Genomic DNA, 14,947 nt, shown 5'->3' on the forward strand with positions numbered 1-14,947 from the left:
TGTGCAGAGCAGAAGAACAGCAAACCTAACACCATTGATTGCATGTCTTTAATGTTAGGATCTACTCTCGACTCAGTAGTTATGTTTTGAATGTTTTGTCTTTGCTGACGCAGTGTTATCCTTCATGCAGGAAAAGCTTGGACCTCATTGAGACGTTACTGCGCCTTTCAGAGCTTGGACAATATGAGCAGGTCAAACAGCTCTTCAACTTCCCCATCAAACACTGTCCAGATATGTTGGTGCTGTCCTTACTCCAGATCAATCCAACCTGGCACACTCTGCGACATGAGCTGATTTCCACACTGATGCCAATTTTCCTGGGCAATCATCCGAATTCTGCCATTATCTTGCACTATGCGTGGCACGGACAGGTAGGCTTTATTTTTTTGTTGAGAAATTTAGGCTTTATGCTTGGTTACTGTGCGATAAGGGTTCATTGAAATTTTTGTGCCATGTTAGCCATTTAATTAGCACGTGATAACTTTTCGTAGTTCATTAACAGGAACAGTTTCAGAAGATCCTTAACTAGAATTTTTATAATGGCTTTCAGTACAAAAATTTAAGTTGGACAAATACCTAAAATTCGAGCTCATACCATTCTGTATTACTACTTGCGGCACAATCTGACGTCAAGTGTCAGGGTAGCCAACGTGCTACTTGCATGCTCTGGATTAGCCATCTCCGCAGAATGGAAAATGTGTGCATCTTGTATAGCCAAATGGCATTTGGGTAGAAAACAATTGTGAGAAAGGTTTCCTCGAAGTATAATAGAAGTGTACATGGAGAAAGCAACTTGTCAGTACATTGGCCACAAATCCAGTGTACAGGTGTGAGGACTGCTTGATGATGTGTAAACGTACTACAGGTGCACAACCTTTTATCCGAAATTCCGGAAACCGAAAAGCTCCAAAAACCGCACATTTTTTCCAGGATATCGTCTGCACACCAAAGCTCGCGTTTGGCGCCAAACTTGACCCGAAACGACACTCGGGCAACCCAGGTCTGTATTACTGTAGCGGCTGCCTCCTCCCCGGAGACCGGGGAGACACTTAAACATCTGTAAATCATTGCTTAAATGTTAGTCGGTTAGTTTGGAGGGCTTTTACGTGAAGGGTGGGGGGGGGGGGGGGTGAAGGGGGAAACTTTAATTCTTAGTCCCCTACCTGGTCGGAGAGGCGGGGAGCGGGCAATGCCTTACCGGGTCGCCGTGCAGTAAGATCCGAGCGCTGTGGCCGCCGACTCCCAACATCGCGGAGCTGGGGCTGCGGGCGTCCAGCCGCGGGCGGCGCCGGTTGTAGCTCCGACCCCGGCAACCCTACCCCTGGCTGCGCAGCGCTCCAAATCTAGCGCCGCCCGCGGCCGGACGCCCGCAGCCCCAGCTCCGTGATGTTGGGAGTCGGCGGCCACAGCGCTCCGGAGCTTACCGCACGGCGACCCGGTAAGGCATTGCCCGCTCCCTGCTGGTATCCCAGCGCTGTGGCCGCCGACTCCCAACATCGCGGAGCTGGGGCTGCGGGCGTCTGGCCGCGGGCCGCGCTGGATTTGGAGCGCCGCGCAGCCAGGGGTAGAGTTGCTGGGGTCGGAGCTCCAACCGGCGCCGCCCGCGGCCGGAAGCCCGCAGCCCCAGCTCCGCGATGTTGGGAGTCGGCGGCCACAGCGCTCCGGAGCTTACTGCTCGGCGACCCGGTAAGGCATTGCCCGTTCCCCGCCTCTCCGACCAGGTAGGGGACTAAGAATTCAAGTTTCCCCCTTCCCCCCCCCCCCCCCACCACCACATAAAATCCCTCCAAACTAACTGACTAACATTTAAGCAATGATTTACAATGATTCCCCGGTCTCCGGGGTGGAGGCAGTCGCTCCAGACTTTTCAAGCCGCCCGCGCTACCTACCTAATCTACGCTAAAAATCTTCCATTCGGAAATCCGAAAAATTCCGAAATCAGAGAAGTATCTGGTCCCAAGGCTTTCGGATAAAAGGTTGTGTACCTGTATTCATCTCTACCATGATGAAATGGACAGTCAGCCTGGAGAACAGAATGGGCATTGCCTGTCCATTCCCTCCACAGGTGCTGCATGACCTGCTGAACTCCTCGAGCACTTTGTGTTTAGCTCATGGTTCCAGTACCTGCCGTTCCTTGTGTCTCTAATATAAAATGTTGCTCACTGATGATTGGATATCAACAAAAACTCTTGTTTGATAGTTGAGAAGTCAGGTCTGATGTCTCAGATTTAATCTGTCCAGTGAAGTAAGCAGAGTGTCTTTTGTAATCCAGAATAAAATGTTATCTTTTCAAGTTATCATTTAACTGCATGTGTGATATCCCCTAGTGAAGTTTCTTTTCCATTTTACAGGGTCAATCTCCCTCAATCCGACAACTGATCATGCACGCAATGGCAGAGTGGTACATGCGTGGTGAGCAGTATGATCAGGCCAAGCTCTCACGCATTCTAGATGTAGCTCAAGACTTGAAGGTAAAAACATGCACAAGCCAACGCAATATTCTTTAGTGGGTGTATTTAGTACATTGGTGGTATTTCCAAACTAGAGCCTGTGGTTCATATTAATTAAGCTAAGACAATTAAAATCCATCAGATTGGTCTGTTTGCATTTTATGTGGATAAAGGTTTTTTTTCTCCGTGTTGTTGGCGTACGTGGGCTGGCCATAAATCAGCATACTGAGATCTGTCCGGAGAAGATGTAAATAGAAGGAAATGAATGAAGAGAGAGCGAAGAAACAATGTTGGCAATGTAGGATACACAACACTGCAGTAATTGGATAGCAAAAAAAAGCAGCTGGAAAACAAATAAAAACACAGCTGTCTTTTGTCATACCCCTAAAATGATTTTTATCTGCTCTGTTCTCATTCATCTTCTGTTTATTTCTCCTATAAATAGATCAGCTTATATGAATTAGCCTTCATGACCATGTCACGTGTGACATCCCCACCTGTGTCATTCAATCTCTTTTGGTCTTCACCCTCTCATGGGCATTCAGGGTAAATAGGGTAGGGGGAGGGGGTTCACAGTTCACATTTACCCAAAAAGCTTAATTGGACCAAGCATGTAAATATCAGCACTACAAGAACTGGTTTGTTACCAGGTGATCTGCTTTGAGTGACTTGCTCAGTTCTTGCCTCATTTTTTCACCGTTACAAGGCAGTCGTCGGGAGTGAGATGGACTTCTCTTCGCTTGGCTGGATGAGTATGGTACCAACCACACGCAAGAAAATTGACAGCATCCAGGGCAAGGTAGCCTGCTTGATTGGCATCCCACCCACCACCCTTAAAATCTCTCCATCACAGCAGTGGGTAATATCTACAAGATGCACTGCAGTAATCTACAAGACTTTTCCCAATGTCTCCAAAATCAGTAAACTTTACTAACCATAAGAGAATAGGTGAACGGGAAAACCACGAAATGCAAGTTCTCCACCTAATTGGATATGGCCAGGACTCGTAGATAATTTCACTGTTCCAACATTGTTGGATCTAAATCCTGGAGCACATACCTAGATAAACTGGGAGTAATCTTTTTGTGATGAACTGCAGCAGTTCAAGAAAGTGGTTCAACATTACTTTCTCTAGTAGTTGGGATAATCATTAAATGTGGGCCGTGTATAGGTACTTGGATCTTCTCTGGAGATTGAAAATACTACGATGAGTTGTGAAACAAAGCCTCAAGAGTAGGCAGAATCAAAAACAAGAGCATGTAAAACGGCAAAAGCTAATGGTAGACCAGAGAACTGAAATTGTTATGAATCAGCAGTGGAGGATGAATAAGGAGGGTAATAATTAATTCTGAGAATGAAATGGCAAGTAACAAAACTAGTTTCTATGGACATGGGAAATGTGGGACAGCTGAAGTGTGATTGTGGAATTAATGGTGGGAGAAAAGGAAAAGGCTGATAATTTAAGCCAACACTTTGCACCAGTCGTCACAGTGAAGAGTGTGGTAAGCAGTCCATGGATAACAGATGGACTAGTTTCAGATAAGAGAGAAGAACTTGTAATATTCCCACGGGGACATTTATTCCAAAAATCTATTGGTGCTAAAGACACAAGTTGTTGGAATCTGATGGTGTGGGTCCAAAGGTTTTAAAGGAAGTGGCTGCATTGGCAGTAGAGCTATTAGTTGAAGATCTTCAGATTTTGTTAAATTCTGAGGGGTGCCAGCAGATTGGAAAGCTGAGATTGTGATGCCATTGTTCAAGAAGGAAAGGAGATAAATAACAGGAAACCAGAAGCTGGTTATAGTTAGCTTAACATCTGTTGCTGGAGTCTGTAACCAAACAAGAAACAGCTAGTAATTGAGAAAAGATTAATGTAATCAAATCAAGTTAATGTGGTTTTATGAAAGGGAAGTCATGTTCAATAACTTTGCTAAGCATTTAACAAGCAGCATCAATGGAAAGGAACATAGGCATATAGTGCATTTGGGTTTCCAGAAAGTATTTGAAGAAGTGTGGGTGCCAATAGTTTTTGCGGAAGTGTCTGACTGGATGAAGAACATTATCGGAGAAGACACACAATTGGGTCTTTTTGGATTGGAAAATTGTAACTAGTAGATCAGTCCTAGCTCTCAATTACTTTACTATTAACGTTATTCTAATACATTTATTATCTACATCAAGATTTGCTGACAGCACACAGATTATATGAATTAGCCTTCATGACCATGTCACGTGTGACATCCCCACCTGTGTCATTCAATAAAGGTGCTGCAATGAGACTGCAACAGAATGTAGGCAGGTTGAGGTAGCAGGCAGGTGCTAACTAAGTTAGTTCATAACTAAGAAGGCAAATCACAAAGGCCTTTATTTTGGGGGAGATGGGTGGGTTGGAGTCGAAAAACAAATAGAAAATATTATTACACTTGCGCAGAGTATTGTTGAGGCTGTACTTGGAGCTCTTTGTACAATTGTGGTCCCCTTAATGCAGATATGCCAGCAAAGGAGGTAGTCTGGACGACTCCTGGGATAAGATGGTTTTCCATTCATTTATTGCCAAGAGTTTAAACCCCCATTCTTTGGAGAAGAATGAGGAGCATTCTTATTAAAACATAAGATCCTAAGAAGGCTTGATAAGATTGATGTTGAGATGTTTCCACTGGTGGGGGAATCTTACACGGGCACATTTATAGGAATATAAGGAACAGCCTTGTAAAACGGAGGTTTGTAGGAATTTCTTACTGAGTTGTGAATCTATGAAATTCTCTATCCAGAGAGGAGAGGATAGTACACTGGAGCTATTTTTAAAAGGTAGATTTTTATTGATCAATAGGCGAATAAAGAGCTATGTAGACTAGACAGAAGACAAGTTAAGTCCTATGGCAGATCTGCCTTGATCACGTTGAATAGTGTGGTAAGCTTGAGGGTCCAGGCAGCCTTCTCCTACACTTTTCATCTGCCATTTGAAACATGATGTTAAATCTTGTCTGCCTCAATAAGAGACCATGTCAGGAGATCTGAGATGATAATGATCATTTTCAAGGAATTGGATGACTGCTGCAGTAGTTGTCGTCATAATGATCTTGTGAAGTGTCTCCCAAGTGGCCAAAGTATTCCTAAAGTAGGAACATAGATAACATCCTCCAGGCATTTCTGCTCAATCCACAGTAGTTGAGTGGCAATGTACAGATAATGCAAAAGTTTGATATGCCTGGAAGCTGAGCGCTAAAGTATAATTTACTTGTTCAGCAAAGCATATGGGAGGATGGATTTTGTACTCAACCTGATCCCTCTGAACCATGTTGCCCTCAACATTAGAGATCCTCGTCATGATCCTGGAAAGTGTAGATTACTTTCCTTGGTTGGTGCATTCTTCCAAGTTTGTATCCGAACATCGAGACTGTTTATATTCTATCAGCTCTGGGTGGATGAACAACATAGTTCTTGCGTCTCACAGAGTAGAATTATGATACAACCGTGACGCAACTGACCAGGAGATAAACTTGCTGGTTGGAGCATCTCAGTAATGATAGTTGAATAAATATTACCACTTGAGTGCAGCTTGACCGTTAGAACTTCAACACTGCGGCAGCAATGGCAACAGAAACAGAAAATATCGGAAGCACTCAGTAGTCAAGAAGCATCCTTGCGGATTGAGAGAGGTCATTGGTGCACGTCATGGTCCTTTCTTCAAAGCAAGTCTGAAACTTTAATTTTTTTTCAACCCATGGATACATTCTGACATGTTGGGGTGCTTCCAGCAATTTAATTTTTTTTCTCACAATTCCAACATTTGCAGTTTTGCTTCAACACCAGTGGGTATCTTTTTGCACAAATTCATTGATTTTTGAGTTACTAATATCCAGGAAAATTTGATGACAAAATAAAAAATACCAGGAGTGGTCTATTTGGATCCATGAACTTTCTGGATCCATTTAATACATTATCTGATCCGATGTTGGACTCTGCTCCACTTACTAGCCTTCTACTCATAGTCCTTAACTTCCATATGACTGAAAATCTGTTTAGCTAAACCTTGAAAATATCCAGTGACTTACCCCATGCAATGTTCTGGCACAGAGAATTTCAAAGATTCTTGATTCTGAGAAAAGTGTTTCCTGTTCCCTGTTTAAAAAAAAAAAAAAAAAAGTAACCCCCCAATCCCCCATTCTGACACCTTTGTTCTAGATTTCTCCATGAACAAATAGCCTCTCACATCTACCTCATTCATTGTGCCCTATCAAACTCATGGGCTCAATAGTAGCAGCAATTTTTTTTCATACATCTGGAGTTTTTCAGTACTGATTTTTTTGGATGTGTTGGGAGAGGTAGTGTTGGGAGAGAGAAAAAATATTTTGCAGTGAGGAGTATTAAAGTCATTCTGATGGCAAAACTAAATTCACAAAGTAATGAAATATCGCTTATGTGGTTCTATCTGTTAGCTCCACTCCGGTAGTCAGTTGAGTAGGGAAATGATAAGCACTTCCGTAGAATGTAAACTTTGAATGTGCTGTTCTGTCTGTCTCTTGAAGGCCTTTCACCTGTAAGAATAGAGGTATGAAAAATGTAATTATTATGCTGGGGTCAGCTGAGCTTGATTTTCATGGGAACATTCAGGATGAAGCTTATGTAGTTTCAACTCAAGGAAATTGAATGCAAGGAAATTGGGATTAATTTACAGAGGTTTGTGCAACTGAAGCTACAAATTTGTTTTAAATATTATTTCCTTATGGACCTTGTCCAGTTTGTAATTTTTGAATGGGTCATATTGCACCATGCGGCCAAACCATAAATGGATTCGACACTTCCAGTGGGATGTAGGGCACAGAGACAGGAGAATTATAATCTGGTTTTAGTGCCTTCAGTGCCTTTACCTTATTGCTGCTGAGGTATTGTACACGTAGGCATCTTATTTAAAATAAGTCCACATTGGGCTACTTAGATTAGTATCTTCTGATGAACTCGAGAACCTTTTGAAGTTTGTAGAAATGAGCAGCCATTTATGGCGTGTTTCATGAACACCTGGGATATAATTCTATCAGATTCGGGAGCTAGACATTTTACACTGCCATCTTTATAAATTGTTTTAAAGCCGGAGAACTTTGAAGATTCGAGAATTTGCAGCTAAATTCGAATGTGAAAATGTCATGGTTTTCCTATACAGGCCTTGTCTATGCTGCTAAATGGTACTCCGTTTGCCTTTGTTATTGACCTTGCTGCACTTGCATCTCGCCGAGAATACCTCAAACTTGATAAATGGTTGACTGATAAAATCCGCGAACATGGGGTAAGGTATCAGTGCTAATGTTTTTATTTAAATTGTATTCATTCTGAGGATATGTTGTTAATTGAGCAATCTTTATTAAATCACAACATTTTTAATGTTAAATTTGTGCACTTGGAATTTACTATAAACGTAACGATATAGGGAAATGCCTCGATCACTTTCAATTTGCTGATAATTTTGGACTGTATAATTTGTGCAGAATAGCATGTTGCTGAACAAAAATGAAATTGCATCAGAGCTGAGGAACAAGAAAGGGATGGTCACCTTGCTGAGGTGTACTACAGGCCCCCAAATAGTCAACGGGAATCAGAAGAGCAAATGTGTCAGGAGATTGCGTGCAGCTGCAGGTCTAATAAGGTTGTTGTAGTAGGATATTTAAACTTTCACAGCATTGTCTAGGAATGTCATAGTGCGACAGGTTTAGACGAGGTGGAATTTGTCAAATGTTCAGGAGAATTTCCTCCGGAAATATGTAAAGGACCCACGTGGGAGAGGGCAACACTTGATCTAGTCTTGGGAAATTGGGATGGGCAAGTGGATGAAGTGTTCGTGGATGAGCCTTTTGGGACCAACGGACACTGTTCTATTAGGTTTAAAATAGTTATGGATACTGATGGACCACGAGTTAAAAAGCTAAATTGGAGCAAGGCCAACTTTGAGAGCATCAGAGGAACCCTCTCAAGTTGTTTAATAATAATAATAAATTTTATTTATGGGCGCCTTTCAAGAGTCTCAATGACACCTTACAAAAATTTAGCAGGTAGAGGAAAAACATGTAAGGGGAATGAAATAAATAGTAGAGACATGACTAGTACACAAAGTAAAGACAGAATTCAATACAAAACACAATATGAGGCAATTAATGCACAGATGAAAAGGGAGGGGGAAGTGGGGCTAAGGATAGGCAGAGGTGAAGAGATGGGTCTTGAGGCGGGACTGGAAGATGGTGAGGGACACAGAATTGTGGATCAGTTGGGGGAGGGAGTTCCAGAGCCTGGGAGCTGCCCTGGAGAAGGCTCTGTCCCCAAAACTGCGGAGGTTGGACTTGTGGATGGAGAGGAGACCGGCTGATGTGGATCTGAGGGACCGTGAGGGTTGGTAGGGGGAGAGGAGGTCAGTGAGATATGGGGGGGCCAGATGGTGGAGGGCTTTGTAGGTGAGGATCAGGATTTTGTAGTTGATCCGGTGGGAGATGGGAAGCCAGTGAAGTTGTTTGAGGACTGGAGTGATGTGATGCCAGGATTTGGTGTGGGTAATGAGTCGGGCTGTTTGGAGTTGGTTGTTTGATGAAAAAGGAACGTCAGGGAAGTGGGACGTTTTTAAGTGCGCTGACAAGAATTCAGGACATGCACGTCCCTGTAGAGTAAAGGGCAAGGCAGGCAAGCGCAAGGAAGCCTGGATGACAAGGGAAATTGAGGCTTTGATCAAGAGTGATCAAGTGTGTCCCTGGAGGAGTTTGGGGGAACTAAGCTTAAAAAAAGGAAATCGGAAAGGCAAAAGGGACAGGAGATAGCTCTGGCAGATAGTATTGAGGATAATCCCAAGAGATTGTATAAGCACATAAAGGGGAAAAAAGGTAACTAGAGAGAGAGAGAGAGAACGCGACCCCACAGGAGTCAAAGCGTCAACTCTGTGTGAAGGCAAAGTCCTCAACGAGTATTTCTCCTCTGTTTTTATTGTGGAGAAAGACAGGAGTATGGAGGAACTTGGGGTAGTCACTGGAGATGTCTTGAGAGCATTTGATATTGCGGTTGTAGAGGTGCTGAAGGTCCTGACGCGTATGAAGGTAGATCCTGTGCTGTGTCAGATATATTCAAGGACACCATGGAGAAGAAGCTGGAGAAGAAATTGCAGGAGCTCTCACTTTTATACAGTTACATGGAGAGGACAGGTTTAGAGGGATACAGGCCAAACACAAGCAGGTGAAATATTTGTATTTGAAAGGTTTATTGCAAATAGAACAGCACAGAACAGCTACCTGAACAAACCAAATGCAAGATTCTGTTTGCTGTTCCTCTGGATGTTGATTTCCAGTCATTTTACTGGAACTTTGCCGGTGCCTACACTTGGCGACACTTATGTACTGCCTAGATTGTAGGCAAAACAAAACATTTCACTGTACCTTGATACATGTGACAAATGTATTTTTATTTTTTCATTCATTTAATGAGTGGGCTGGATGACTCTCAGCAGAACATATGCCTGAATCTTAACCTGTGGCTGTTTGTCTTAAGACATTCTTAGCTGAAATAAAAATGTTTGTGATTAGTTGTGGTGGTTATTTTCCTTCCTTTGTTTTCCTCCTTCACCCATTATTGAAGCTTGGAATAAGATGTCTGTCTCAGCTGAATTTTTATTTTGTTAGGAACCATTTATCCAGGCATGTGTTACGTTCCTGAAGAGACGGTGTCCTTCTATAATGGGTGGGCTGGCTCCTGAAAAGGAACAGCCCAAGAGTGCTCAACTTCCTCCTGAAACACTGGCTACCATGCTGGCTTGCCTACAGGCTTGTGCAGGGTAAGGAAACACTTTATAATTTTACCTTTGAAAGAAAAAATATATTTTTCCCAATTGCCACAAGTTACTAGTTCTTAATTATTTGTGTTCCACTGATGCATTATAAAATGGGAAGTCTATATCCAAGCTGGTTAGCTGCATTCACAGAAAACTCAATGTAGGCATGTAGGTTTTGTGCTGTGCCGTCTGAAAGTTACTTTGGCGACAAGAATGCTGAAATTATATGGCATTTTAAAGTTTGAGGTAATCTTGAAGCTGATTTGCAATCTATAATTTCACTGCAATTATTTTATAGCCATCTTTCAAAAGACATTTTGACAGACTTTGGAGTAATAGAGAATGGAGAAGAAACATAAACAACAAAATGAGAGAAGTTGTCTTTCCAGCAATTGTTTTATTAAATAGGCAGGCTATTCTATTGGTGAAGGTTCTTGTTAACTAGATAATTGTTAGTGACCTGTTGATCTGGATAATTCTGTTCATTGATGGGCTTTAAACTGGGATAGAGTGGGGTCAAGAGGACATTGAAAGTGAGATTTGTCTATTTTCAGGGAGTATATTTAGGTGTGGAACACTATGGTTTATAGTTTAAAGGGAGATGTTGAGACAAAGCAGAATACATGGTGTGTGTAGCAGGAGGTACGTTCAATAGTGCATCAATGAACTCGGGAGGGAAATATGTTGAATGGAGCAGCATTTATCACTCGGATGGTAAATTAATGGCACGATATCAAACTAAGTGAATGTGACCTAATTGCCAGTCAAGAGGCATGTATGCTTAGTGACCTAGACAAGGAATAATATACAAGATAAATACACAATGCTGGAGTACCTCAGCGGGACTGGCAGCATCTCTGGAGAGAAGGAATAGGTGACGTTTCAGGTCGAGATCCTTCGTCAGGAAGGGTTACAGAGGGAATAATATATTCCTGGTCACATAGCCTTTAAAAAAAGACATAAAATCTCAGTAAAAAAAAAATAGCCCTGATACTGTTCCATATAATATGGCTTTCTGATACATGATGTCGAAACAAGATTTTCTTTGGAGCTTAAGAGAGATGATTTTATTGAGGTGATCATGAGGAACATGAATAAAGAGAACTTAGTCTCTTTTCCCAAGGATGGAGGATTCTAAAACTAAAGGCCACAAGCTTAAGACAAGAGGGGAAAGATTGAAGATGGAGCAGGGACAATGCTTTTCCTCAGAGGGTAGTATGTACCTGGAATGAGTTACCAGAGGAAGCTATTAAAGCAAATACAATTCTGATTTTCAACAGACATTTTGACAGACTTTGGAGTAATGTCACTGTTCCTTTTTGTATCTGTCCTGTGTTATTCATGAAATGACTTACAAAGTAGCCATGCAGCTGATTGACTAAAAAAAATTGCTTGAGAAAAACAATTATCAGTTTGTGCGCTACTGAGAGTTTAAAACCATCATTTTCAGATGATTTTCTTTTGAAGTTGCATGTTCTATTGTAGAATAGACATTTGCAAGCTACAAATACAAAATGTTCTTATATGTAATTCATTGGGAAAGTTCAGGCCCTGTTCTAATGGGTAAATTGAATGTAAACTAAAAGTGACAGGATTTATATTGTCACGTTATAGATAAAACTTGATGCACAGCTTGGATTTATAGCTGTTTGACAATACTTTATTGTTAGCAGGCATTGGCAGTTAGTTTAGGCTCCCTATACCAGCCCTGGTTGTTGCCGTAGGTTGCAAAAACATCTACGTGCTTCATAATACCTTCTGATGGAAATAGAAAGCATGCTATAGGTTTGTATCTGTTGACGTTTAACCTGTGCTTGGTCTGGTCAACTAGTTTTCACTTTTACAGATATTTTGTTTAATCAGACTCTGTTGCCATTGACTTTATTTTGCATGATAAAAATATTGCAAATGATAAGGCTTTTTTAAACGTTCCTATTCCTTTTTCTCTCAGGAGTGTGTCTCAGGAGCTATCGGAGACTATTCTTACAATGGTGGCTAACTGTGGCAATGTCATGAACAAAGCCCGCCAGCCACCTCCAGGAGTAATGCCCAAGGTCCGCGCACCTAGTACCAGCAGTATAGAAACCATGTCGCCTGTACAGGTAAAAATAGTTACATGGTACAAGATTGTCCTGTTTCTTTAATATGCTTATGCAGGACCTGATAAGTCCTTATGCAATTTTGATCAATAAAAACAGGAAGATTTAACGTTTGAAAAATTGATAAAATTACACTCAAATGTTGAAAAGAGAGAATCTGTTTAAAAAACAGTTTCCAATTTATCAATCGGTTATTTTGCTTTAGATCTTTAGTAGTTAAATGGTAATTCAAAAAGTTTTAAATTTTAATAATTTTCTCTGGTTTTGATTTTATCTCCCACCTTGGTGCTCTCTTTATAGATTGATCCTTTGTCTGGCATGGCTTCATTGACAATTGGTGGACCAGCTGCATCCCTCACTCCGAGTATACAGGGTTTTACAGCTAACCTGAGTTCTGCATTCAACACCCCACAATCACCAGCGAAAGCCTTTCCTCCACTTTCAACACCAAACCAGACAACTCCCTTCAGTGGTATCGGCGCTCTTCCGTCCCAACTTCCAGGTTAGAAATAGCAATGCTGTGGTGATCATGGTTAAATGTAGTTTAATTTTTATGGCTACATAAGTGGCGATAACTTGCCTGTCTCCGCATTATTAAGCAATCTACTTTAGTTTACTAAAGGCTAAATTATAATACAATTAGTGACATTTCAGTTGCATTTTTTATTGAAGCACATTTTGACCTAACCTGTAGCTCCCAACAATTGTAGAAATGGCACAATTCTGTTAATGATGGAATTCAGGTTCTTTTCTAGCCTGTATTCTTAAAGCATCATTCTTGAGCTTTGAAGTATTTCACTGGTTCCTGTCATGCAATGAATAAATCTCTCATTACTAATTTCCAGTTTGTAATCTAGGTATTTTTTGCATTACTAATTGCTTTTCCATGTTGTAACTACTTGACTTTATTTTACCTTTTTAAACCACTACTATGTGGGACACTTTCCCTCTTTTCAAATTAACTTTTATTGTTTGTAGAGTATTAACTTGACTCGTGCATCAATAATTTTTAATTTGATTGTTTGACATTTTATAGCAACAAGGATAAGAGGGCAGTACTGGGAGTAGGACTTTTAGTTTAGAAATTTAGAAATGAAGCGCGGAAACAGACCCTTCGGCCCACCGAGTCCGCGCCGCCCAGCACTATCCTACACTGCAGGGACAATTTACAATTTTTACCAAAGCCTACTAACTGATACATATTTGGAGTGTGGGAGGAAACCCGAGCACCCGGGGAAAACCCACACAGTCATGGGGGAAAACGTACAAACTCCGTACAGACAGCACCGGTAGTCAGGATCAAACCCATATCTCTGGGGTTGTAAGGCAACAACTCTACCACTGCACCACAATGCCGATTTGTTTTTTTTGTTTTTTTGGGTATCCATTTGAGGAAACTGGTTGGTTGTGAATCGTGTTCTGAAATTCCTGCTCCGAAACAGCTTCCAATACCATCTTTTACCAAACTAGCTGCTGTATCTCTGGATGAGTTGTGCTGAATATCAGACTTAATAGTATTTGTATTCAGATCTCAAGTTTCATGTATGGCTCTTCAATTGCCTTTCACAGTCTGGCCTGTATTTATTTCCAAGCTCTACAGAATGGTGTTCTAATTCCACATCCTTCAACTTACTCCTGCTGGAATTACATAATTTTATTTTGCATCTGGTATGTAGAATGCAAAACTGTGTTCTGAAGGTGGTAATTTAAAAACTGGAGGGGGAATTTTTGGGAGATTTTGGAAGAAATAATTTAAAGCGCCCTATAGAGTGTGCACTTTTTTCATATGGAAAATAAATGCATTACTACTCATACTGTTCAATTACTGTAGCAGATGGGCAGATTTTTTATACAGAGAGAATCTTTGGAACGATGCTTCCATTGTCCTTTGAGAAGAAAAAATATATATTGTTGAAGAATAGGTAGAAAGATTCTTGATAAATAAGGAAGTGCAAGGTTAATGTTAGTAGATGGGAATGTGAAGTTAAGCTTACATTCAAATCAGCCATGGACTATTGAATTGCAGAGCAGGCTGGAGATGCCAAATCTGGTTGTGATCTAGTAATAATGTTGCATTTTCTAATTTGTATTTTGTTTTTTTCTTTTGGGCAATACTTTTAAAATCTGGGGCTCCAAGAAATTTGAGGATGTTTTGAAGCCACTGATGCAATCCTGGGGTCCCCACTAACCAAAAAGAAGCCAGTGCTTTTATTGGGGCAGAAACATGTGTTAACAAATACTGAGAAATATTGAAATGTGATGAGGGTATTTTTGTAAACCTATAATTGACTTGCCTTCACAAATATGCACTGCAGTTCTCTGAGTGATGTTCAATGCATCCTCGTGCATCAAAATAGAGCCTTTAGAGCATGTTTGTTCTCATGCCCATAATCGAACAACAATCACTTATCTGAACAACGGAACCATCCCAAACTAAGTTTTCTGTCATTGTTTGGAATAAATAAAATAGCAAAACATTAAAAAGTGACCATCGAATTAGGTTTTCTTGTCTTCACATTTCATTATAAAGGTATAGTGCCTTCAGTCAACCTGAGCCCTTATCTGTACACTCAAGTGCTTGATGGTCTTGACATTTCTCA

The 14,947-nt window shown here is 41.2% G+C and overlaps 1 protein-coding gene across 16 annotated transcripts in view; it reads left to right on the forward strand.

Moving 5' to 3' along the window:
* Positions 1-14,947, forward strand: part of cnot1 (CCR4-NOT transcription complex subunit 1) — a 159,926-nt gene that overhangs the window by 58,566 nt on the left and 86,413 nt on the right. For 11 of the 16 annotated variants that reach the window (XM_033035982.1, XM_033035993.1, XM_033035984.1 and 8 more), the window contains 7 exons: positions 131-371; positions 2,352-2,471; positions 3,157-3,249; positions 7,612-7,734; positions 10,100-10,251; positions 12,200-12,350; positions 12,648-12,849. In XM_033035982.1, coding sequence (XP_032891873.1) covers positions 131-371; positions 2,352-2,471; positions 3,157-3,249; positions 7,612-7,734; positions 10,100-10,251; positions 12,200-12,350; positions 12,648-12,849 — 1,082 coding nt within the window. The remainder of the gene's footprint in view (positions 1-130; positions 372-2,351; positions 2,472-3,156; positions 3,250-7,611; positions 7,735-10,099; positions 10,252-12,199; positions 12,351-12,647; positions 12,850-14,947) is intronic. The other 5 variants (XM_033035988.1, XM_033035994.1, XM_033035995.1 and 2 more) reach the window with 1 other exon arrangement.

This window comes from Amblyraja radiata, chromosome 17 (assembly GCF_010909765.2).
Source record: "Amblyraja radiata isolate CabotCenter1 chromosome 17, sAmbRad1.1.pri, whole genome shotgun sequence".
Taxonomy (NCBI): domain Eukaryota; kingdom Metazoa; phylum Chordata; class Chondrichthyes; order Rajiformes; family Rajidae; genus Amblyraja; species Amblyraja radiata.